At 41.2% G+C, this 27,109-nt stretch overlaps 1 protein-coding gene across 1 annotated transcript in view; it reads left to right on the plus strand.

Moving 5' to 3' along the window:
* Window positions 1-27,109, plus strand: part of VCAN (versican) — a 99,839-nt gene that overhangs the window by 50,191 nt on the left and 22,539 nt on the right. Inside the window, exons 7-8 of the mRNA XM_041426631.1 lie at window positions 23,458-23,571; window positions 25,010-25,123. Of these exons, the coding sequence (XP_041282565.1) occupies window positions 23,458-23,571; window positions 25,010-25,123 (228 nt within the window). The remainder of the gene's footprint in view (window positions 1-23,457; window positions 23,572-25,009; window positions 25,124-27,109) is intronic.

Genomic DNA, 27,109 nt, shown 5'->3' on the forward strand with positions numbered 1-27,109 from the left:
CTGGCATGTTTTCAAGGTAATACAGTTTAGCATTTTTAGATAAAGTTAATCTGTGAGGGTTATAAACAAAGGCTTTCACTGATTTTCAAGTCAAGGGTCCTAAAGTGCCTCCTAAGAAAGGACAGCTTGCTTACCAAAACCTTTCAAGAAATAAATGTTTTAAATAGGAATTATAATGAGAGGTTATATATAGATGGCATTGTCTATAAACGAATATATTTTCCTTTTTGTGTTTGCAGAAGTGCTGGAACTATTTATGAGATTATTCTTTGCCCCTCATTCTTCACCTCCTTGTTATTCAGCTTTTGCCAGAAGCAACAGTTTAACAGCAAGGCAGGGCTCAGCAGAAATTCAGCACCATGTTTTGTTTCCTATCACTCAATTACAATAAAAACCTTGCTATTACACAGCTGAATATGGCTCCCTGCAGCTTCATTTGCCATCCACAGCATGGGCACAATAATATTTAAGTGCTCCATGGAGGTGCCATTAGGCTTTGTTAGGCAGGAGCAGTGTTTTACATTCCACGTGGAGGAGGAAGGCTGTGCCAAATGTGTGAATTCTTGAGATTTTTGAGACATTTCTAGCAGTTTCCATCAAGCAGGACAGAGAGCCTGTGGTGGTGAGCTCACCTGCGGCCAAGCACAGGTGGAAGGAGAGGCAGGAAGGATTCCTTGTGCCTTTCTCCTTCTTCTCAAACCCTCACCAGACTCACACCAACTTCTCTGAAGAGCTATGAAGTCTTTGGGCTGGAATGTGCTGTTGATATATGGAATGTGTTATGGATGTATGGAATTTCAGGGGATATTATTCTTCATTATTATTGCAGGCTGAAGCTGCACTCAAAAGGTGTGGAGTTAAATTCAGTTAAATAAAGTGGCAAGGATATTTTTCTGTCTCATACACGCAACTCCCTTAATATGAAGTAGTACAGTAACTGGAAGGTGACATTAAATATTGTCATTTCTAAGACTTTACATTTATTAGACCAGAAGAAGGTTCTCCTAGAGGACTTCTTTTGTTATCCTAGAGATAAATAGCTTTACTCCTAGCTTTTAAAATGCATGCTTACAGTCAATGAAAACTCTCACAAAGGAAGTTTACTTTTAGATTGAAGAAAAAAAAACCCAAAACAAGGCATGGAAACAGAAGTAATTTGGAGGCCTGGTGGAAGGTCAAGCTCAATTTGAATTCTGGAGGACGTGTTCTAGGGCTGATAAGAAAGAACACAGAGCTGAACAGATAAAGCTGTTCGTTTGTGTAGGAATACAGCAGTTTTCATTGGGAAAATGTACAAACAATGCACACACTCCCATGTGGGCAAACATGAGGCAGATGCAGAAATTAATCTGGGTAGTAAGACTTGTTTTATCTGCCCATGGGCAGATCTCAGGAAGGTATTGCAATTAATGCGGAAAATATCCTTGCACACGAGGAAACATCCCTTTTTATGCTACAAAAAGGGCCACACACATGTTTCAGAATGGAAGGGGCCTGGGACCTTCATCTACTGGAGTGGAACCAGGAGCTTTTCCCTTCGGAATCACGAGAGTGAGGAAGCCAAATACACCTGCAGTGTGGGGGTGTTACCACGTGCACAGCTTCCCATGGCATCAGCTGGGACACAGGATTTTGTCTTTCTCTGTGAGGATGCAGAATTTGCCACCTTGTGCCCTGTTGTGTCCTCACAGCTCTGATGTTTCCTGGTGGTGGGGGCTGCTGCTGGAAGGTCATGGATTAGCAGCTGGGAAAGAAAAAAAAAAAAAAAAAAAAACCAACCCAAACCTCAAGGAACTTTTCAGCTCATAAAGCTTTTATGAGCTGAAAAATGCTTGTGGGGGTGTTGTTTAACAGTGGTTGAGGGGATGCTGGAAACATAACTCCTGCCTGAATCAGGAGTAATTTGCACACCTGCGTTTTTTGGAGACATTTAAAAGTCTTTATTTAGTGAATATGTTTCAAAGTGTTTGTTGGACCCTGGGACTCACACCAGCTCTGTCTGGTTTCTTGTCCCCTCCAGCTTTGAAGAGAACAAAATTGCAGGAACTTGTGCTTTGTGGATGTGGATTTTTATGGAAAGAGGTTACAAACCTTTGTGTTTCAACATGTAATTCTCTGACATGCATATTTCTGCCTTAGCAGTGTGAGAGGGCAAGTGAAATTTGAATGAAATGCAGGATGGTAATGAGTCATAGTCATAAACCTTAACAAAGGAGGCAGAATAGAGTCTTTTCAGGTCCATCTTAGGCCTCATTTAATCTTCTTGTCTTCACAGCTCCTTCTGGAGGGCTGTCAAAGATCGTCATGGCTCTGTTTAAGCCTGAATCTAATATCTAGCCTGAATTGCTCCTTAGCCAGTTTATACCCGTGTTTATTCTTGCCAGCATTGTCTTTAGCCTGAATGGGTCTTTTTTCTTCCTGACACTTATCCCTTGATACTTTTATTTCTCTGCTGAGTCTCAGAGAATGACCACGTCCCCTTGTTCAGCCCCTGTTTTTGGTAACTCCTTGGGGGGAGAGTGGGAATGTGCTGGTGCTCTGCAGGGAGGGGAGGAGATGCTGGCTCTGCCCCAGGGGCTGGGGGTGTTGAGGTGACCACAGCAGAGCAGGGAAGCCTCACACTGCCTCTTCCAGGCATTGCAAGAGACAGCCTAAAAGTTTGCAGTGTCCAGGTTTGCATCCCTCTTCACCTGTACCCACTTTTATTTGTGCTCGCTGGCAAATAATCTCTCTGGACACCATTACTTGTGGCATACACACATGAGCTAGGTGCAATTTTTTGCTAATTATTGTGTTAGAGAGACTTCTGCTGAAGGGGAAGAGACTGTCTTTTGTGTGCTGAAATCACCATTTGTTTTTTTTCTCCAAATGAAGGGTATATGCTACTGAAAGCCATGGTTTCTTTGCAGGACCTATTTCAAACCAAGGTTTACTGTAGGGAAAGCTGCTGTCTTGCAGATAGGCTGACCTGAACCAATTTCTGGGATCTTGAAGCAACAGCAAAAGTGGCCTCACATGGGCAGGACCAATTTCCCACCTTATTAAATGGAAAATCTCCTTTTATTTTTATTATTTTTTTTCGTAATGGAGGGCTGGCCTTGTGCCCTTATCAATTGTCATGTTCTAAACTTAATTTCCCAGAAAAGCAGGTCTGACTGGAGTAATTTTCACATCCCGAATGACCAAACTCTCTGTTTTGTTCATAAAACCTGCTGTAGAGTTGGCCACATTCTTCCTGTGCCTGGAGTAACTGAAGTGTTAAACCCCAAGCAACGTGGCCAGATCCTGATATCATCTTCCCCAGTGTAATTACACCACAGTAATTCCAATGAAGTGATTGAGAGCAGAACTGTGGTGGGGATGTGGGGATAGTAGGTATCACAATGTCTTCATAACACTTTGCAGATTCTGGGTCATTGTGTAATTAGGTGATTATTTTTCTTCAGAACACATTTGAGTTCAATCCAAACTGGTAGATCTGTTGTTAGCTAAACCAGTTGGGTTTTTTCTATATTAGAATAATCTTTTTTTAAGCTGATGATATGGAGGGCTTTTTAAAATAGGTTGTCACCATCCCATAGAAATTGTATTTTAAACAGAACAGCACTGATGCCTTGCATGAAAGCAAAAATAATAACCAAGTAATTTTAATAAATTCAACCTTTTTTTCTGCACTTCTCCTTTTCTCAAAACAAAGGAAAAAACAAAACCAAACCAACTCCACCAGCTCCACATCCAACAGAGCTGAAACTTGATACTTAGAAATTTTCACAAGAAGCTAAAACTGAACTAACAAGTGGTCTTCAAGCCACTACTGCTGCCTCTTCCTGAAGAAAGACTTATTACAGAACAATAATTTCTCTTTCCACATTCCTTTCTAGACTTCCATAGATACAAGGAACAGTGCCCTCACATTAAATACTGTGCAGAGGATGCCTACACATTCCCTGCTGTTTTTGCATTGTATCCAAGGAGACGTCTCAGATCTAGACATAGGGATTACACATTTCCAGCTTTCTTATAGCTCTTTGTTTATTCATGAGAGAAATGAAGGAATTTTATTCATAGGTGCAATGTAGTTTTTCATACTTCTGTTGTGAAGAACGGGAATCCTTTTGGAGGTTTTGTTTACGTGTGGAGAAAGCCTTAAGTCCTACTGCAGAAAAGATGAGCTGTCTTTTACATGGTGATGCAATATGACTTGATTGTTTTTTTTTTTTTTGAGGAAAGTGTTTTTCTGCACCAAACTTTGCTGAATGTGTCCAGGTTGTAATTTTCTTAGCATGGAATATTCAATGGTCTTTTTTTGCAGTTGTTTTTGCACATTTTCACTTTAATGAGTGGATTAATCCTTGCTAATCCAGCCAATCTTCTAAATCTTCCTCGTTTTTTGAAGTGATTAAGTGATAAATTTTATCAATAACATAAAAAATACCCACTGAAGTCTTTCAGAACGTTTTCCTGCCACAAATGAAGATATGTGCAGAGTGGCTGGTGCACATTTTGTGTTGTCTTTGGGAGCATGTTGCTGAAGTTATCAATCTTTCTTTATAGAGTAATTTTTTTTCCAAGCTGCTCAGTTTATTAGGACTTTTCTGACAAACCTTCTATTACTGCTTTTCTTAAATGAGGAGAATTCAGTATGAAAACTTTCTACTTCCTGAGGAGGAGAAAAGCAGTTGGAATTTCATTCCTGGTCAGGAGTGTCTCCCAGTAGTCCCTGCCTGCCTAGGTATTACCTCTGCTATACTTCATTACCTTTTTGATACCCATCATTAGCTCAAAGAGTGCACAAGAAATATTAGTTTTAACTTTAAACCATACTCTTGGATTTTACATGTAGCACCTCATCAAGCAGGAATCCCATAGTTTCAGTGGGAGGTTTTTTGGCATTAGAAAAGGAATTTCCACATATTTGATGTAATTTTTTTGTTGTTTTTTGCCAAAATAGCAGCAAAGAATGTGCCTATATGTACACAGAGTAGCACTGAGATTTTTGATTGCATTTCATTGTGGGATTTTTTTCTAAACCTTTTCGGTTTTTTTTTTTTTTTTTTTTTTTTTTTTTTTTGTGAAAGTGGTTAGTAAAATGATTCTGGGCTTACTTATATATTCACTACTCTGGCTTGTAATGAGTTTCCAGTCACATGTCTAGTTAAATACTGAATTGTTAAATTCATGAGTCTTTGGGAAATGCTGGACACTTGGTCCAACTGACAGGACCAAGGATTAACCAAAAATGTTCTTTAGTTCACACTTCAATTGAATTGTTTGTCTTCTTGACCTATATATAATTTTTTTTTTCAGTTTATTCTGACCACATACAGAGCCTGCCAGGTGTGAGCTAATTCTGCAGCAATATTATCATGTTAGCACAGGATGGGGTTTGTGGCAGTACCTTATAGTCAAAAATATGTCTCCCTCTGCTGATTTTTAGTGGTGCAGTAAGTTCACCAAAGCAAGGCATCTATTTTTAGCTGCAGTTGGTTTAAAACCTTTGTTCTCAAGTGCTGTCCAACAGAAGTGTCTTTTCCAAAAAAACCCCAAGTGTTTCTAAAAAACAAATTAATATTTTTCCAGAACAAATGTTCCAGTTTTGCCAGGAAAATAACAAAACAAAGCAGAAAAGAAAACTGAGTTCAAAAAAGTTACTGAAACAAAAAAAATTTGTGTGATTCTATGGTTAAACAAGCACTCATGTTCTGTATGCACTGTTTGAAATTGTGTCTGCTAGAGAGACACATTTGTGTCACTCCAGCTGCAGCAGAGGGGAGCTTACAGACTTACGCTGATTTAACTGAGAACCTCTGGTTTATCCCTAGGCTGCTTCTGGTGTTTTATAACCAAAACAATTTAATTAACACCTCTAGATAAATTTATAAAATTTTCACCTTTCTTTTTTTCAGAAATAAGGGATGACACTGAAAATAATCCATTAAAGTTTTGCAGAATCCACTCTGTATTCCCTGAGTAATATTTGCAAAGTACAAGACTCAGATTTATATGCAAAAATCCTTGTGCTACACATGTCAATGTCTACATATGTAATCACTCTAATTATGTATTCTAAGACTCACTTGCATTTAAGAAGTTATGAGGATACTGCAGTACCTTGAGCTATCACTGCCACTTCTGTAGCAACTCAATTACTTCTGCACATGAAGAAGGGTCCAGAACAAGACTGATTTGCCCCAAATAAAATTTTAGTCATATTTCAATGAAGAAAAATGAAACTTGAAAAATTTATTTGGCATGGGAAAAAGATTGTGCGTTACCACATGACTAATAGCTCAAAATAATGCCCCAAAAGAGCAGGGACTGCAGCTAAAGAATGTGATTTTGGTTGCTTGCTGCATGACCAGTGGGCTTGTGCAGGCATTAAATTAAAAGTGTGCTTATGAGGTACTTGAGAAATGGCAGGAAATAAAATGCCAGGAAATTATCATGATAATTGGAAAAACTTCTTCAGATAGCTGTAAAAAGAGAATTTTGGATTAGAGCAGGTAGGGTAATTGTCATCACAGCTTCAGTTCTTAGGAAAAAAGATATTCTGTAACCTTCCTTCCTTCCTTCCTTCCTTCCTTCCTTCCTTCCTTCCTTCCTTCCTTCCTTCCTTCCTTCCTTCCTTCCTTCCTTCCTTCCTTCCTAAATAAAATGCCAGGAAATTATCATGATAATTGGAAAAACTTCTTCAGATAGCTGTAAAAAGAGAATTTTGGATTAGAGCAGGTAGGGTAATTGTCATCACAGCTTCAGTTCTTAGAAAAAAAGATATTCTGTAACCTTCCTTCCTTCCTTCCTTCCTTCCTTCCTTCCTTCTCCTTTTTTTGCTGTTTTCCTGCCTTTCTCCTCATACACTCACATGTGCAAACACCACTGTCTGTTTTAGAACTTGAACTGTAAAATAATCTCTGGCTTTATTTTTGCCACATAAAATTCCTCTCATGAGACAAATCAAGAAAGAAAAATTTAATACATGCCTTGTACATAAACCAACCTTTACTGCTCCTAAAATAATATGATGTCAATCTATTTTTTCCCGAAACTGTCACATTAAGGAGTATATTGTACATTTTTTAATTTCCTAATGCCAAGTGGTTCAGCATTACTGGAAAAAGGAAGAGGGGAAAGAATATTCCTTTCAGCCCTGAGCAGCCACAGGTGCAGTCAAAGGGTGGGCATATGCCTTGAGAGTCTAAGCGTAGTATTCTGACTTTTGCCCAAATTTATGTTGTGCTAAGTCAATTTTTGATTCTTCTTGGAGGGGACACTCTCTCCCCATACTGGTAGGGCCAGAACTGGTTCTTTCTTGTGTCAGCTGTGTCATGGCAGAAGCACTTGAGGTTCTCCCAATTAGCAGGATGTAAATGTAACGAAGGGATGGTGGTGAAGTGGGACAGGAAAGCCCAAAATTCATTGATACTTCAGTGTTTCCACCTCAGTCATGGAATATCATGCATGAAATAATGCATGAAGTCATTCTGGTGAGCAGTTGCTCTTTCCCAACCAGCTTTTCCTGCAGAGTTGGACTTCCCTCTACACACACCCAGACATGCCAGCTAAGTCAGATACAGTCTGACTCCTCGCTTTGTTTTGGGTTCCATCTGGAGAAAAATGATTTGTTGCACAGCAGTTGTTTGGGTTTGGGTTGTTTAGCCCTGCAGAGCTTTAGAATTGTCTTCTCTGTAGGCAGTGAGAGAAATGTTGTCATTGGAAGGATGCTCACGCCCAGCACGGCTCAGGAGGAGGCTCCAGGGGCTGGAATCGTGTTTTCTTAGTGACACATTGGAGCAGAAAGGAAGTGGGAATGACTGCCCTCAGAATGTTGCATGACAAATATCCAGGAATTATCCAGGGAGCTGCACCCTGCCCGTGCTGGGGCTCAGCCTCGGCACGGCAAAGCTGCCATTTTTAACAACTTGACATTTCACTCAGTCTGCTGCTTTTTAACAAATTTATTGTCGGGTGGGGGAGAAGAACAAAGGAGACGCCAGGAATTGCCAGAGGGCTCCGTGATATGCTCTTATAATAAAACAGTTCCTTTCTTTCTGACATGGTTTCTGCATCATCCTGTCTGCTGCTTTGGAGTTTGGCAGGGCTGAGCGAGCCCAGAGCCCTGTGCAGAGCAGATGTCCACATAAGTGACATCCACTTTCCACAGGTGCCTCTGGCTGTGGCCAGCAGCTCCAGCCTGGGGTCCTGCTGTAAAAAGGCTGCAGGGCAGGAACATGCCAGAAAGTGATACTCATGGATTTTGCATGAAAAAACCCCAAATATGGTAAAGCAGACGGACTGGATAAGTCAATTTCAGTAGGCAAGACTGACCACCCACCTTGAATTGCTTTCAACTCCTACCCAGCCAGCTGTGCAAGAGTCACTCCTTACAATTACTTTCTCCCAGAAGTTTACCTGAATCATGGAGACTTTTATGCTAGGTAAATTTATACATATGTGTATAATGTAATAATCTCTTTTGACTCTCAGAGCGATAACAAAGCGTAAATTTTGATAAAATTTAGAAGGTTAAAAAAACCCCCAAACAATTCAAACCTCAAATTATTGAAACCTGCCCTACCTCCTTGAGGATTTTTAAAGGGAGCCAAAGTTAACAAAATTTTAGAAATGTATATGTCCAGCTGGGAAACATTTTAAAGTGAACTAAATAAAACCTTTTGTTTACTTAGAGAGAACAGTAATCAAGACCTGGATTTTACTAGACCTCATCATGTGTAGTAGTTATGTTAATGTGAGGTAGAAGGATTAAAAGCATCAAACATTTAATTATTTCTGTGGTTTTTTTGGTTTTTTTTTAAACTTTTTTCGCTTAGGTGTGTGTAATAGTAGCCATGTTTCTTTAATGCCTCAGACCAGCTCCTTGGCGTTCTTCCTACTTTTTCCTGAAGAGGAGAAGGGGTATGCCTGGAGCACTGTTGCACTTTGACCATGCTTAGGTGGGATAATGATACTACAAGATGGCACAAGTTAGAGGAATTGCATATTCCAAAGGCTGACACTTGGAATCTTGGTTTACCAGGAAATATCTGTATTTCAAAATTTTTTTAAAATGAAATTAAAAGAACAATATGCATTAAAAAAAAACCCAAAAAAACCAACACAACCAAACCTCTTCTGTGAAACAAAGCAGTCCAAAATATGTTATCAGATTGATTTATTTATGTAAAATTGAATGGGTTTGTTCCATTTTGAATGTAATATCTAGAGGGGAAAGAACACCCTACTCAATAGAAAGGTTTTGATTTAATTATTTTTCTGTACTGGGGACAGCTTTTCAAATCCCTTTTTTATTTCCTCACCATGCTTTTAAAACAGAATATATTCAATGAAACTGACACATTCCTGTGGAGTTGGCTGAGGCTTTGGATTTTTCTTGCTGTAAGAGTTTCAGCAAGCCATGGTCATAAAGCTGCTCCAATCCACGCAGATTGCAGATCAGGCTCCTGGCAGAGCTGAGGTTCAGGGGAGTAAGGCAGGACATAAAGGTGTTTTAAGTCTTTCCCCATCCTAGAGCCTCTCCAAGCCCGGGTGTGAGGCTTCACTGGTTTTTCAGAGGGTTTGAACCATCTCCACTCTCTCCTGCTTTGAGGACTCCTCGTTGTTTTCCAAGTGGAGCACGGTGTGGATTTCAGCTGTCCATCGCCTCTCTCTGGTGGGTATCCTTTGTGATCCCACCAAGAGCATCCCAAAAATGTGCAGGGGTTTTGAAACAGCTCATTAAAGCCATTTACATCTATGCATGTGTTTTATCAGTGTCTTCATAGCACCATAGAAAATGGAATGGTTTGGGATGGAGTTAAATCCCACCCAGTGCCAGCCCAGCCATGGCAGGGACACCTCCCACTGTCCCAGGCTGCTCCAGCCCCAGTGTCCAGCCTGGCCTTGGGCACTGCCAGGGATCCAGGGGCAGCCCCAGCTGCTCTGGGCTCTAAGTGCCACATGTGCCATCAGAAGCCCGCAGACAATTCTGAAAGCTTTCAGTTATTCATATTTAATCTGCTGGTATCGCTCCCGTGTTCCTTTCTTTGCTCTTGCTTCTGGCCAGATTTCCTCCCACCTTTGTTTAAGATTATTTCCCCCCAGATAGATCAGGCTGCATTTTTTCGAGTTCAGGGTCATTTGTCACCACTCAGAGAGTGACTCTGCTTTGATGGCTGGGGCCATCCACTCTGGCTGTTGTAGGAGCAGAGTCAGAGAGGAAAAGTGCCATGAGCTCATCTGGCTCTGGTGCTGGAGCTGTGGGGGGATCTTTGGGCAGCTCTTTGGCTCTGAGCCCCCTGTTTGCTCCACAGGCAGATAAGGGTCTCTTTCATGTGCAGGAGCCATCAGGAAAGAAAAATCCAATGCTCTGGTGGAATGACTCCACCATTGTGACTGGGAGACCCTGCACAGCATCAGTTGATAGTGCCTGTCTGTGCTTCAAAGAGCTGTGACAGTGACAGCACAACTCAGGGCTCGTGGCCTTGTCTGGAGGCCTCTGTCCATCCTCAGCTGAGCACCACATGGGCTCAGAGAGTTTGAAATACAGGAATTTTTGGTATAGTGCTTAAATGTGGAGTGAAAGGCAGAAGTATAGCTAGAAAGGTTATTTTTTTTATAGAAAATAAATACAAATAGTTAAACTAGGGGGATAAATCTTTTCTCACTGAAGCCAGTGCAGAAGTCCCTCTGATTTTTATAGAATCCTAGAATGGTTAGAGTTGGAAAGGACCTTAAAGCTGATCTAATTCTACCCCTTGCCATGTCAGGGATACCCTGCACTGTCCCAGGTGCTCCAGCCCCAGTGTCCAGCCTGGCCTTGGGCACTGCCAGGGATCCAGGGGCAGCCCCAGCTGCTCTGGGCACCCTGTGCCAGGGCCTGCCCACCCTGCCAGGGAACAATTCCCCATTCCCAAGCTCCCAGCCATGGCTGCCCTCTGGCAGTGGGAGCCATTCCCTGTGTGCTGTCCCTGCAGGCCTTGGCAATTGTCTGTGTCCATCTTTCCTGCAGCCCCTTTGGGCCCTGCGAGGCCACCCTGAGCTCAGCCCAAAGCTTCTCCTGCCCAGCTGAGCCATGGCAGCTGTGCCAGCCTTTCCTGCCAGCAGAGCTGCTCCATCCTCTGCCCATCCTGGAGCCTCCTCTATGCTCCCTCCAACAATAACTAACAACATTTTACTCTTGATGTAAGTCTATTGAAGCCAATCCTAAAAATCTATGATTATCAAATGCAGGAAATAATTTGACTAATGCAGGCTCTTTATTTTTCATGCAAACCCATCTCATGGTTATGGGTTCTTGATGGTGAACATTAAGAATTTTCTGTTAGTGTCACATTATGCAATGAAGTACTTTCAAAACAAAGAGTCCAAAATGTCTTCTAAATAAAATCTCTTTTTTTTCTTTTGTTTCCTATTTAGCTGTATTCTTGTCAAAATATAGGGCCTGATTTAAAATCCACAGAACATTTTATGTAAGTCTCATGGCTTTATCAGACCTCTAGTTCTTCTGCAAAAGACTAAACTGTATACTACTGCTCACAAATAACTGAGCATTAGGATCTGAAGAAATAAGTGGACAAATTGCAGAAGTGTGAAATTCCATTATCTGCAGGATGCCAGATTAGATGTTAATAGTCCCATTTTGAAAGGAACTTCACAAAACCATATGTCTTCTGAATAAAATATTTTGTGTTTCAGAAGTTGGGGAAACATCATAATATGTTTTCTATATAATTCCCTATTAATTCTTCTTCATATGCTTATCTGATGGATTTTGAGAGAGAAAATGCTTTTTTACTGCCTGCGCTCCCAAAGACCGTCTTGGAAAAGCTCTTTGTAGAACATTAAAAGTCTTCTCAAGAAAAGAAATATTGCTGCATATTACACATTTTTGGATGTGTGCAGACGTTATCTCGTGCACCACAAACAGGGAGGCAACTTTTCTGTGTGATCCACTGAAAAACTGACGTGGGCTTGGAACCTGCCAGGATGGATTGGAAGGGCTGTAACGAGAATCACTGACACCTTGTTCCGTGGCTCTGTGGTTATGTGCAGTAGCAGGCTAAAATCACCCTGTAGCCAGAGAGATTTCCATTTCTTACATATAGGAGCTGTTACTGAAATAGATGCCTGCTCCTTGCAGGTCATTTAGAACATCTAGATGTATTAAATGGATTAAGAAACACTCCAGGCTGGATATACCTATCCTTTCCATCTCCATTCCAGTGCATACTTCATCACTTCCCTCCAAGAGAGGCTTTGCTGATAAATCTCTCCCAGGACTTGTTTGGGTTGGCACTCTGAGCTGACAACCCTTGGCTTTTTCTCCTTTTTAGCTACTTGTTTTCACTTTCCTTCACTTGGAGCCAGAATAACAAAGCACCTCTTTGAAAAGGGGCTCCTTTTGGCTTGTTTTCCATGAGCTATTGATAAGCATATTTGATAGCCAAACTCCTTCCTTTTAAAGTCCTGGTTTCATCTATTTTTTAGTAGTCTTTGGTCTGTGTGTGTTTACCTGCAGCAGGAATGGGTGTGAAATAAACAGGAGCCTGTCCTCAGGGTCTAACAAACCAGTTCAACAGATTAACATTTCTTCTATTTTAATATTTCTTCTGTATTAATATTCTATGGTAGGTTTTCATCCCAGTGTCCTAAATCCAGTTGGCAAGGATGTATGAGCCACATCATCATGTAGAATGTAGAATATTTGCCATCTGAGGAGTTACGGAGCATTTTTCATTGCTCTTAACCCAGAGCGATCTGAATGTTAACACAGAATAATCAAATCTGGATTTGGAAGGAAAATAATTTCTAATTAAAAACAAATAATTAAAAAAAAATCAAGTACATTCTTTACTATCTCCTGAAAAGCTTTTTATTTTTTCTTTGGAAAAAACAAAACATTTAAAAAAAACCCCAAAGATACTTATTATTTGATGAAAGAGCCTCCTGAAAGTTTATTATCAGAAATATCATACCTTTTGCTAAGGTTCTTTTATGTGGATTGTTCTGGCATGCAAGACCTTGAAAAAGCTAACAAAGTAAAAACCAGGGTCTGATAGAGATCTCTGCAAGTGTAAGAATTTGTATTTGTCTTCTAGGTGAATTTGAAACAGATGTTGTTGTTCACTAAATTTATTGCCTCCCATAAATGACTTAGTGTGAACTACTAATTTGAGGGACTCCCAGGTGTGCACTGCTGCAAAAATTCTTCACTGTTGGTCAGAACTTGTTAGTCATTGTGCCCTCCTACAAATTACAGCCCATCCAATCGTCCCATCCAGGCTTTATAATTTTTTTTTAATGTACAATTTCTATGCAAAGCTGCTTGCTTTGCTTCACAGTCTTAATTGCTGTGTGTGAAATCATAATTAATCTTTATGGCATACCAGGTTGTTTATGCACATCTCTCCTTCAGCTGTTCTCACAGCACAAGGCATCTTTCCTGGCCATTCAAATTTCTGTCTGTGGGTGCAGTTATTTTATAGTGAATCTACCAAAAATCAGAGTCTATCAGAGCTCCCTATCAGCTCTGCCTTGCTATTCCTTTCTCACTGACTGAATTCCCATGGGTTTTTGCATGCACAGATTTGAAAGGAAGGTGTGAAATTCTGTCTCAATTGAAACTTTTTCTTCTATGAAGACATGGTTTCTCAGTGTGTCCAGGGTGGCCTTTTGCTGAAATTCATGGATTCTGAAAGGGTTGTTATTAGACATGCTCCTCAAAGTCATGCTGCCAGTCTTGGAGAGGTTACCAAATTCCTGCTTTTCACAAAATTTGAAAGGGAGATCGGGGAGAGCTCAAGTAAATGGCTGCATAAAATTTATTCCTCTGTGGCATTGGGCAGCCTTTCTAAATATTTCTAATTTATTGGAGAAAAGCATTCACTCTTTACAAGCATTGCATAAAATAACTCCCAACAAGCACATGTGAGGGAGAGAGAAGAAATCTCAGTTCTGTAGCCACCTAATAGAGCTGTCATAGCACATGGTAAACACCAGGCTTCTCTGGGCAATGTACAACAGCCAAGCAGGCACAAGGTTAAAATCCAACTTTTTTTGCTTGCACTGGGAGCCCTGAGCTTCGTGTTGTACAGACTTGACATTGTAATTGAAATAAACAATGCTGAAGGTGATTTATTCTCTGTATTCTTCAGCTGGAGCTTTAGCAAAGCTGAGATCCAGTAATACTTCATGAGTTTAGCCGTAAACACAGCATGAAGTATTAGAACATTAATTCTCAATGGAGTTGCAGTGACCTTTTCAAAACCAAATTGAAGTCGATTTGCACACACAAGCCAGCCCAGGCCAAAGAATCACAAACCTTTCGTAGTGCTCTGTGTCAGTTTAACTTGATTGAATACATTATTTTCCAGAATGATCACCTGATGACTCTGTCTCTGAGGGCTCAGTAGTCACAGAGGTTAAATGATCTTTATAGGTAGGGGAATTACTTCAAATTGATGAAGTGCTTTACCTCAAGTTCTCATTGTTTTATGACTTGTAGATAGTTTTAGTGAGCAAGATTTGATTTAAGAATTGAGCTGTGTCACATACTGCAGATAATTTTTCAGGGAGCAATGGTTGCTGACAGTGCTCTAAGGCAGGAGTCCTGTTAATTGGTTCAGATCCTCTCCTGGTAGATATGGGCAAAGCTCCATAGGCCATTCCAGTTTGTACCAGCAAGAAAGTAATCCCCTCTGGCAAAAATGGTTATAAACATTGATCCAGAAGAAAGAAACACTCATGCAATAGGATTTCAGCCCAAAGTTTCTAATTTCAAGTCAATTGGCCAAGCTTGAAATATGGGGCTTGTTTCTGAGTCTGTTGTATCCTTTTTTTTTCTTTCTTTCTTCTTTTCTTCTTATTTTTTTTTCTCTTCTTTCTCTTTTTTTCTTCTTTCATTTTAATTAGGATAGCTTCCATTGTCTGGAACAGAAGGTTTGCAGCAATGTTTGTGCTGAAAGGGCAAGTTTAAAAAGTGTCTATGGAATTTGGGATCATAAATCTTGGAGGAATTCATGAGGCTTTCTGCAGCTAAAATCTTGCTTTCTTAATTTTCGTTCTTCCTCTTTATCTGCCTGGCCAACTATAAAAAAACTGTAAGAGGTTTGCAACCTGTAGGAGTATGTAAATAATTCAAAGTTACTGGTAAACAGAAGAAAATTACTGGACTTCAGTCATGTTACCCTCTGCGTGGGAGTTGACCTTTGAATCTGTGATTTGTTTTCTTATTTGCTGCATAATGCTTTAAAATTCCAAATAGCAACAACTTTGTAAAGCAAGACTTTATTCACTGTCCTAGAGTGCAAGTCTAGTGAAGAGTGATTGAGGTAGATGTTATTGTGTTCCTAGTATTTTGAATTACTCTCTACTAAAAGGAAAAGGGAGATGCAGAGGGAGTTTTTTGGTGTCTTATTTTATTTTAGACTTTGCCTTGCTTAGCTTTGTCTAGGTTCAGTTATTGGTAGAGGTTAGTTAGTGTCTAAATCCCTGGAAGCAGTTGCAGCAGGTTGGTCTGAAAAGTGGTTTTTATCTTGTCCATTCCACATCTCTACTGAAAATGTAGGAGCAGGTAAATCAGGCATGGGTTTGGGACCAAGGGCATGTGGCAATCAACAGTACTGAATAATCAATGTGTTCAATATGCAGAGAGGCTCCAACTAAAAAGTCACGCCCCATGGAAGATTTCAACTTTGTGTCAACAGAAGAACACACTGAATTTACAACAAACTGTTGAATTTCAGACTTTTTTGGTTTTGGGTTTTTTTTTTTTTTTTTTTTCCAGTGGATTGCTTGTACTTCGTGTGTCTGCTGTTACTTAGGGATTATGAAAAGCTCTCTTTTTCTTGCAGATCACCCCGTGAATGAATTTTTGGATCTGTTCAATCGCCACATGCTTCCTCATGCAATAGATGAAACCCACATTGATGCAGAGTCAGCTCAGACTGAACCCTGTACCTCAGACTCTGTGCAGGAATCGTCTGAATATATAATATTGGATCCTTTCTTTCAAAACTATTCAGAGTTTGAAGAAGAGGAAGACTGTGAAAATACTACTGATGTTACAACCCCTCCAGCTTTGCAGTTCATCAATGGGAAGCAGCAGGTTACCAGTGCACCTAAGAGCACAAAAGCTGAGGAAGCGAGGAGTGACCAAATAGAAAGCGTTGCACATTCCAAAAATGTAACCTTTTCTCAAATCAACGAGACAAACACATTTATAATTAATGAATCTGAAGCTTCTGGTACTATGCAACCAAGCAAAGCTGGAGAAGTAATAGGGGCGTTTGAGGTCACACAACCAACCTCAGGGGCTGCAATGTTAGAACCTGTCTATAGTGGGGAGTCTGAAGTTGTTACAACAGATAAATCAATAGCCACCACTTCTTCACACGAGCAAAACAGCAGAGAGACCATGACATGGCAGGAAACTGAGGAGAGCTCTACTAAAGATAGCAAAAACCTGCTTTTAATTTCTAGTGAATCCTCTGGAGATGGCTCCGCTGAATCCGATCTGTCCACTTCGGTCTTAGAAGTCGTGACAGGGTCAAGAAAGGAAGATGATGAAAAAAATTCTGGTATAACGTCTTCTCCTGATGTATTTACTGTGGAAAGTTCTGCTGTAACTGCTTCTCTGGAGGCAGTTTTTATTCCTGCTACAGCAGACAACGTTGTAACTGACCTTATTTCAGAAAAGGCAACCTCTGCTCCAGGAGACCACTATAAAACAACTATTAAACTTACTGCAAATTCCCCTGTTGAAGACATTCTGGAAACAAGTCATACAGCAAAGCCTGAGATGAGTGCTGCTTCTTTTATGGTTCTGGAAGGCTCTGGAGATGTGAAAGATAGCATCACTGTAACTTCAGCAGTGACAGAGGAAACAGTAGTAACAGAAACACTTTCAATGCAAGACATTTCTTTGGGCTCCGGCGCAGCACTGCCGACAGAATTTTCTGTAACTGATTCAGGAATCACCTCTGCTTTGCCCAGAGCTATAAGTACTCCTTATTCTGCTTTTGATCAAAGTCCTCAAGTAAGTGTTGCCACCAACTCTGTGTCTGAGCTAATTACGGAAAAAGTGTTTGCCAGTTCTCTTGTAACTGAAAAGAGTATTGATGAAAAAGAAATACACACCACTGCTTATGCAGGTCACCAAAATTCAGCTACTGCTGCAGAGGAAAATTTGGATTGGAATGAATTTGGGAGCACTACAAGTGAAGTCAGAACTGTAAGTCAAGAGCCACTCAGAAAAACAGTACCAGGTACCATAAGTTCTGAAATCAAAAAGGTCACCACCATTCCTCTGTTGAGGGAGAAGAAGCTTTTTGTAAATGAAGGATCAGCAGAAGAGCCTGCAGACATATTTTCAGGGGGTTCCACAAGCAGAGTGGTAAGTATTGGCTCCCCATTTACTGATCCAGGTTCTGGAGACGTAGATTTTGTTGTTGAGTCTGCTACTTTGACTTCGGTCCCGTTAAGGCCTGTCACTGAAACACAAACAGAAATGTATGAAGGAAAAATTTACAGCACAGATGATGCTTCACCAAAGGATGCAACAACAGAATACGAAAAACATGCAAGAACAGATGAGCCTGCAGTAACAGTTTTGAGTACTTGGTCAGAGACCTTCACAGAGGGGTCTGGAGTAGAAAGTCAGATGTCTTTGGATATGTTTAGTACCAAAAACCCAAGAGAACCAAATATGGAAACAAAACCAACCTACACAGCTCCTTCTGACATAAAATCTGGTTCCATAAAAGAGGTAACATCTCACATTGCACCAGGAACTGAAACTGGAGATTCAGAAACGGGCGAGGCCACATCATCTCCAGGATCTGTGGTCAGTAACAACCCTCATGAGGGCTTGGTGACACACGGTACTGGCAGTACAAAAGCAGTAGCTGAATCTACAGAAAGCAGAGATGCAGAAGTTGGTTTTTCAACTGTCTCCTTGGGCAAGATTTTCCTGATTGAGCACGGCTCTGGAGAGGAATTCAAAGATGACAGCAGCACCACAATGTCTAATGGACCTACGGAAGAAATCCTTGGAGGTCATTTCTCAGTTACTGAGCAGGGATCTGGAGAACCAGACTCATCCACTGGATCATTTGCAGAAACAGCAGTTTCCCCTACTGGGAGACCAGAAACATGGGAAAAGGATGACAGACAGGCTGTCAGCAGCACATCACCTCTGGAACCTGCCTTCACTACAGATCCTGATGAGCAGGTCACAAGTTCTGACCATGAGGTAACGTCCATGGGGACTGCAGGGGATGTGAGAACTGAGGAGAAAACTGTTGATGAGCTGACAGTGAGAACTTTTTCTACGAAGATTCCTTTGATGGAAGAGATACATTCTGGGGAAGAGATGCCAAGTGAAATTTCACCAGAAGCTACGGAATCTTCTGAAGAAACAACAACAGACCCACTCTTTAAAAGTACACAGACTAGCCACGAGCATCTGGGATTTTTAAATGTTCCAACTCTCAGTCCTTATCTGGAAGAAAAGAAATTAGAAACTGAACCTGTTAAAGAAATACTTTTGCCATTTACTGATGACAGAGTAACAGAGCCTGTAACAGTTGAAAGGAAATACATAAGCTCTCCCATCACAGTTATAGAGCAAGAGGAGGAGCTGGTGCAAAACATTTTCCCTACAAAAGACATTCCCAGAACATTCCTGACACCTAAGGAAGAAAAGCTGCCAGATAACGAGCTCATTGGTGATCCTCTGTTTTCAGGACAGGGGTCAGGAGATGACCTTGCTGTTCTTCCTTCTGTAGTGCCATTTGTTGTCCAAAAGATCAAGAGTACCTCAAGCCCTGAAACTTCTCACCCTGCAAATACGGGACCTGGACTTTCCACTGAGATGACACAAGACTTTGAGCGAGGAAGCACTCCAGGAAATGTTGAAGTTAAGGAAGAAGTCACAAGTGCTGTAGCTGAGCTGCTGCCAGAAACTGGAGACCCATTCCCCACCTCCACATTCCCCAGTTCTTCAGCTTTAGTCGAAGACAGCTCCAAGAGCTTCATCTCTAAAGAAATTGAGGACACCACACATTATTTTGTTGCGAATGAAGAACCACAGGAAAAGGAAACTGACTATAGGAGAGGAGAAAATGAAACAGATAAGACAACACCCGCTTCTAAAGCTGTTTCTCAAGAGGAAAATTCACATTTTCTGATTAAAGGTGGCACAACTCCTGTATCTGTTATACTGAATGGAACTCCCAGTCCTGAAACAGAGGAATCTCTTGTAACATCAGCAACAAAAACCATGGGCAGAATACTACCTGAGGGCTCTGGTGAAGGATCTGGCTGGGTTGGTGTTTCAGATTCATCTTCCCCTGATATGTTAACCCATTTCTCAATACCCACTGTATCCAAAGTGGAACTAAATGTTTCATCTAGTGTTCCTGGAGATGTTTATTCCAAAGTTATGACCACAGAGGCACCAAGAGATGGATCACAGACTCCAATCACGGGACTAGTCTCCCTCTTTACAGAAGAAACAGAGGTTTTGGGAAATCCATCTGCTGCTCATCCAAAGACAGCTTCATCAGAGGAACTAACAAGTGACACTGGGTTATATGAAAAAATTATTCCCATGATTGATGACAAAAGAAGTGTTATATTGAATGTTTCTGTTTATGGTGATATTACCCTGATTGAAGAACGGCTGCAAACCCCACCAGAAGAAACAACTATTATAGACATGGATCACTCTAAATCAATGCCTGAGGATATAATTAGTGTGCAGACAATGCCAAATCCTGTTACACAGTCAACATATGGCTATGATGACAGCACGACAGCTGAAGGGGAGAAGTATTATTCCACTCCCAGGTTTTCGATAGTCAAAGAAAAGACACTTGGATCTGGTGATAATCTTCCTCTGACTACTTCTAGTCCACCAAGCAGAGAATTGGTGACTTCTGGACACAGACCAACTTCAGGTGACATGGATTTGGGTTCAGGGAATGACATGAATTTCGCAACAGAAACTCTCACCACCACGGAACTCTCTGAACTGGGCATTTTCCTTCCTACAGTGCCATCTCTGGCAAGCCCTCAGGTGCCTCATGAGTCCAAGCCTGTTGTAACCAGCCCCACAGAAGACACCTCTGAGCCAAGTACTTCAGCAAACAACCAAGCAATAGCAGATCAAAGCGAAACAATCCCTGGCTTTTCTGGGATGGGCCAAGAAGAGCTGGCTGATAATCAGCCTGTGGTTCCTTCTCTTACACCAGTTGTAACTGGTGAGCCAGAAAAGGCTTTGACAACGGGTGAGCTTGAGTTAAGTGTTGTCACCACACAGCCTACATCCCAGCTGACAACTGTGTCACCTACCAAGGGTGCAGGGAATCATCCCACAGTGTACACAAACTCAAAATCAGCATCAGCAGAGTATGAGGAAACAGATGCAGTGAGTTTTTATTCTGTTCCTCAAACTCCTAAATCCTCAGTAACTGTGCATTTAGTAAACAGAGTGTCTGAGTACCCTGAGGTAATCATTACAAGCACATCAGCATCATCATCATCAAGGGATTCACGTCAGTCCAACCACTCATCAGGAGGAATCTTCAAAGAGGTTAGTTCTGATGTTACAGCAACATATAAACCACCCACTAGTGACCTTCTTGACACAACAGAGTCCTCTCTGCTGGAGCTTTCTCCTGAGCCTGTTTCAGACAGCACAAGCACAGAAAGCACTCCTCAGTTTGGTAGGCTTCTAACAGGTGGGACAGAGGAGACAGAAACCCCTGCAACTGATTTAGCTGGTGAGGAAGAAGCTGCTGTTTCTGGAGATTCTCCATCAATACGTGTCTTGCCTACTGCTTTGCTGAATTTTGGAGAAAGAGTGAGCACAGATGTTCCAAAAGTCAGCACAGCAAAAGTCGAAGCTTCCTCAGGGAGAGTCAATAATCCCCTCCAAGAGGAAGACAGGACTGCTGAGAGACAGAACCCCTGGCTTGTGGCCACAACTGTTTCAGACTCACCCAACAGCATCGAAAGTGAAGGATTTAAACCTGGCCAGGAAGCAGTTACAATGCTAACCTCGCCTTCCCAGCTTTTGGATGGAGGCACAGAAACACAGGCGGCTTTGTTTGGTCAGGGGGAGATCACAACCATCTCTTCTAACATTGCAACAAACAGCATTGCCCCTGGAAACAGCCCCTACCAAAACCAGCCATCAACACTGAGCTCTGAGGAGCCAAACACTGTGGAAACTGTAACTCCATCATTTTCCCTTCCGGAAGTCACAAACGGCTCAGATTTCGTGATTGGCACCAGTGTGGGTTCAGTTGAAGGCACAGCAGTGCAAATTCCAGGTAACTTTCCAAATATGATCCCTGTGGTGTTGAGTGTGTTGTGGTACTTGTGAAGGTGTTGCCTGGGCTCTGGTGAGGGGTGTGACAATCAGAGCTCCGCGTGAAATGACAACGGACCTCGTCACCCTCCAGCTGAGAAATCAGCCTGGCTGTGGCCCCCACAAGTGGAAGAGGATGGGGGACTGCCAAAAAACCCCAGCCCAGTGGCTTTCCATTGGTGTTTGCATCGTGGAGCTCTGGATCAGACTGGAGGTAACCAGCCAGTTCTAAAAGGCAGGAAGGTAACATTGCTTGTGGTAGGGAGATCAGCTGGAGTGATTTCATTCGCCAGTTTCCAACAGGAGATTTTATCTGATGGCTTTTCTTGTGTGCGTGGTGATAGCTCTTACACAATTGGTTCCAATGAAGGGTTGTTTTTAACATCTTGCAGTTGACCTAGAAAGCAACAGTGCACGTTTTAGGATCAGAATTTTCTGTAAAATTGAACTTCTCTTGACCTACAAGATAGCTTTCCACACAAGAGAAAACCAAGACCTTCTTTTCAGCCTGTCTGTAGCTTTAAGTGGTTGATGCAGTGTCAGTCTCTTAAAAATTACAGAACTTTTTGTTAGATATAATTTGCCACAGTATTTTGTTTTCCATGATGGTATTGGGAACCATTTCATCAAATACATGGGTGATGCCAGTGGCATCACTTCAATTCATATTTTGTCTAGATACAGCTGAGAAAAGAACTGGACTGCTCTGATTTTATAGATTTACTGTTATCTTTTTCTCAAATAATCCAGGTAGCTGGCAATTTGAAAGTGTTTGCTGTGGAAATATCCAGTCTGTAGAAGGATAAACAGACAGCAAACACACAAAAAACACCAGTAAGGTGCCCTACATTTGTGACTTTCATTGAAGCAGTCCTAAAACAAGCACCCTATTGAATGGATGGGATCAGATCCTTTCCAAAACCTTCAAGGTGAAAATGTTAATTACTTAATTACAATCCTAAACTTTTGCACATAGGATTTTCTTTTGGAAGCTTTCAGCTGGACCTTCTGCATTCCCATGCCTAGACAGGGAACTTGGTACTATTTGAACCTCTAATTTGCAAAAGTAAAGTAGATATTATTACTTTTTTTTTTTTACTTTTTTTTTTTTTTGGTCATAAATCCTTGTCAGATTGTTTTGGGAAAACATGACCAAAAAAAAATCTTAATTTTTCTCATGCCTCTGATTTGCAGAAGCCTCTTATCCATTTTGTAAGTTTTCACAGCCAGGGCTTTATTTTTGCATGTCAGAAGGGCTGTCTTCAGGATTTCCCTCTCACTGTGAGAAACTAACTCTCAGGAATGGTTTAGTGTGGACTTGTCTGTGTGAGTGAGTGCTCCTAGGCATGAAATCAAATGCAAATACCCAGGTATCTAAACTCAGTGGAAATAAACATCACTGGAAGGCATAAAGCTCTTCAAGGAAATGATATTTAAACGCTAACTCCCATAACAACTGAGGATTTCACAGCAGGTAAGTTTTTATCTTTATGTTCAGTCGAGAGTCAAATGTATTCAGAGCCTTTGTTTGTATTCTTTAAATGTATTTTTAAGAAAGGCAGGTGGGAAGCACACATGAGAGAAAAGAAATAAGACTTTGTGGGGATTGATTGATTGAATATAAGCAGCCAGTCAGTATGTTCTGTGTACCCTGTCATTCTGCATAAACTAACCCTGTTCAAGACAAAAGCATTTTCCATTCATTTTGCATATGTTTAACTGTTTTCAGCTATAATTAATTGTCATGTCATGCAAACTAAATCCTCAACAGAGTATCATGACTGCCAAACATAGTACAAATTGCTGTGGAAAAAAAAAAAGTAATTCCAAGAGTAATTTACATTGGTTCATAGTAAATGCCATATTGTTGTTAAAGTTGAAAGTAGTGATGCCTGAAGACCAGCTTTACTGTTTTATAAATCTTATTTTGAGTAGTTGAGTATGTTCATAGATTTTATGCAACCACAGTAAAGCTTGCACCACCAGTGAAGCAGTGAAGAAAGGTTTATTTTTTCCTCCTGAAAATAAAAAATACACCACTTCCTTGAAACTAGGGAGTCAAATTCCTTTTTCTCTTTCTTTAACAGGCCAAGATCCGTGCAAGAGCAGCCCCTGCCTCAACGGTGGTACCTGCTACCCACGTGGTTCCTTCTACATCTGTACCTGCCTGCCAGGTTTCAGTGGGGAGCAGTGTGAATTAGGTAAACTGGTGCCATCTGGGTGCTGATTGACTCCAGTTTAAAAGATCTTGAACATGAAATCTGGTGTGCTTTAAAGCTGAGGGCTGCATGGGCGTTTGAAAAATTTTACACCAAGGCCTTACTTTGGGACAATGAAATGGAGAATTCCCCATTGTCTCTCCCTTTTCCCCCTCTCCATAAAGTGCACAGATTTGTGTACACACACAGGGGTTAAGGGAACTGTAAGTGAACTGCAGGAGTTGGAATTCACAGCACTGAATTGAAAAACACACCAAATAAAGAAAAAAAAATAGACATTAATATTGGGGATAGTTCCCTAAGAGCATCCCGTAGTTATTCAAAAGGCTGGTAAGATAAAATATTCCCAAATGTGAATGGGAAGCTGAGAACTGAAGACAAACTTCAAAATTTTTGCAGGAAATTTTAGATATTATCATAGTCATATGCATCTTTGGCACAAATTAGTATTTTGGTAACCATTTCAGCTGAGGAACCTCTTCCAGTTGCCTGTGACATCTCTGCATCCCCTGTGACTGTAGATTTCAAGAGACTCACCTATATGGTTTAGAATAACACATTTTCCCTCCAGAAAGCCAGCCAAAGTATGATAAAATGACTGGAACAAGTAAGACCTAGCATAAAATTTGACCAGAGCATATTTTAAAATAGAAATATATATTTTTTTAATCCTTCTACATGATGCAGAAATTATTCCTAGTTGTTTGTTTGTAGATATGTCCAGCTTCTCTCTTCTATTTTAATGAGTGAACCACAACCAGCAGTTCATTTTTGAATGGAGATGTTTGCAAAATCTGTGTTGAGGTCTACACTGTGATTGCTTCAGAGGAACAGCACTCATTAGGAAACTTCATATGATCTTCATGAGGAGACACACTTGCAAAAGCAACCCATGCTGGAAATAATTATACAAAATAAACTCGTGCTTCAATTTAAAAGGTGAAGACAAGGTATTTTAGCAGATAGAGGAGGCAGGGACAGACGTGTTATTTGTTTACAGTGCAAGACCATGAGTGCTATAATGTTTTGTCCTTATCTCTGTAAGATTAGACAAGAAAGAAATGAGAAATGCAAACCAGGGTGATTCCAGAGCCTGCTGCTCTGCAGACTGAAATTAGCTGTCTGTTTAATGCTACATGATGAGATTTCCAATATTTGAGTTTCGTGAAGACATTCGAGGTCCCTGGTGGTTAATGGGAATTTTGTTGTGCCAGGGCCATACACACAAGCCAGATTTTCCACCAGGAGAAGGCTGCATGGCATTCCTCTTTCTCATCCACGCAGCCACCGCTGGGATCTTTCACAATACTTAATTTTTCTGCTCTGAACTGGTCCAAGTCACCAGCCTGACTAAGGCTGCAGAGCATTTCCCTCCTGGGGGCTGGGTGGGTGATGAAACCACTTTTATTTTCTGCTGCAGATATCGATGAGTGCCAGTCCAACCCGTGCCGGAACGGTGCCACGTGCATTGACAGCCTCAACACCTTCACCTGCCTGTGCCTGCCCAGCTACGTGGGGGCTCTCTGTGAGCAAGGTAAGGGCTGTTCCCTCTCCTGTGCTGCTGGACACTCATTTCCAGCCCAAAATCCTTCTGGAGGTACAGCGCCAAGCCTCCTAAAAACGAGAAGGTGGAATAATCCAACAAAAATCTGCGGAAAGTCACTCATGGTGAGAAGAGCTCCAAATTTTTGTTAGACTTTCCTGACTTGTGTTTCAGGGTTTGTTCCCATCTCTCACTTTGCACAAGGCCTATCCACATGCTAACCTGAGTGGAAGCCATGTACAAAATATAAACTGATATATGGGGCAATTTCTGTCTCAAAACAACAGCTCTCAGCTGCTGCTTTTCAGCAGCAGTTTTCGGGTGGCTCCAAGCCTGCTTGCTTATGCTGCCTTGCAAACTGCTGGCAAGACACAAAATGAGGCACTCTCATTACTGCAGTGATGCTTAATGAGTGGGAGCAGGGTTACTTTGTGGCTGAGTTTCTCTCTTAAAAAATTACATGTGGTGTGAAAGACGTATCAGAAACCATCACCTCCAAAAGGCATCAGTGAGATGTAGGAATAGTTTAGTGAATAAGACAGATTATATATTCATCCACTGGGGACCATAGCTTTGACAACTTCATCCTACAATTTTTGAAATTATTTCTTCTGGGATTATTTTAGGAAAAGTAGGTGCAGCATTATCATTACAAGGAGATTGTAAAAGGCTTTCTAAGGTGCACAACTGAAATAAGATTGAATATCCAAGTGCCTGTAGTTGTTAGAAAATTGCCTGCAAGAAACCCCACAGCATTAACAGGAAACATTTGCAGTGCAAGATGCTTACTCAATATGTGGGAGGAGGAATAGGGTAGCAACATTTGTTCTGTCAATAAAATTAATGAAGGCATTTCCGTGGGAAAAAGAAATGGCGCTTGCCAAACTTATGAAAATATTTTTTTCCTTTTCCTTCATCTTAATGATTTTGGTCACAGGTGAATGAACTAAACCTTTCGATTTGTTTAATTAATATTGTGTATTTTCATGTTTGTTTCTCAGCTTCAGTGAGGAGTGGTTTGCAAACTCTTCCAGCTCAACCTGTAGAGATCTTTTTGTTAAAGAGGAAAAATCTGAGGGCTGATCAGCTCCAGCATTTTTACTGTTTAACCTTTTCAGCAGTCTGGCTAACCTTGTTACTTGAGAAGGCTTTCTGAATCTTGCCTCCCAAATTAAAAATTGACAGTGTTTTCACACCAGAAGAAATAAATGTTCTCACTCCCTTCCTCCTCCCCTTCATTCCAGCAAATCCATAGCACTGAGTGGCTCTGAGTGCCATGGTAGCTTTAAGCTGCTTTTTATGACCAACCTGAGAGTGCATTTTAGGTGGTTAATGGGAACATTTCCTAGTTTGTCAATCAGAACCAGAGCTGTGCTCTCTTAGCTTTGGAATTTAAATTTCCTCCACTTAAAGTCCTGCAGTGGTTTGGGACTTGGGAAAAGGTTTTAGTGCCAAATTTCCACTCCACCAGACAAAATAAAACTGTGTTGGCGATTCAGACATGGTTGTCTGGCAAGCAGGCTTTATTTCAAGGCATCAGTCCTGACCTCACTAGATTTAAAGACCAGTCAGGACGACAGAATGTGCACCTCAGTGCCACAGGAAAGGTGGAGCTCAGCACACCAAGATTATATTTCATTACTTTTTTTTTTTTTAAATTTCAAATATACTATTCATTTTAGAAAGCTTCAAAAAAAAAAAAAAATCAGACTGAAGGGATTTCTTAGGCACAGTGCTGAGCATTCAAAATGCCGTGGGAGGGAATGGGAGCAGGGAGCATGCACTGCCCTTGGAAATGAAGCTCAGAGTAGGAGGTCACCACATCTGCACCCACTACACTGGTGCAGAAGGACAAGCAGAGCTCAGAATTTCACCCAAATGTCCCCGTGGGACTGCTCTGGACTAAGGGATCTTTGACAGGGGTATCATGCTTGTGTCAGCATTTGGAGAGGATGTGACCAGGGGACAGCACAGCTG

The sequence above is a fragment of the Onychostruthus taczanowskii genome, unplaced genomic scaffold (genome assembly GCF_017590055.1).
Source record: "Onychostruthus taczanowskii isolate IOZ18803 unplaced genomic scaffold, ASM1759005v1 scaffold92, whole genome shotgun sequence".
Lineage (NCBI taxonomy): Eukaryota > Metazoa > Chordata > Aves > Passeriformes > Passeridae > Onychostruthus > Onychostruthus taczanowskii.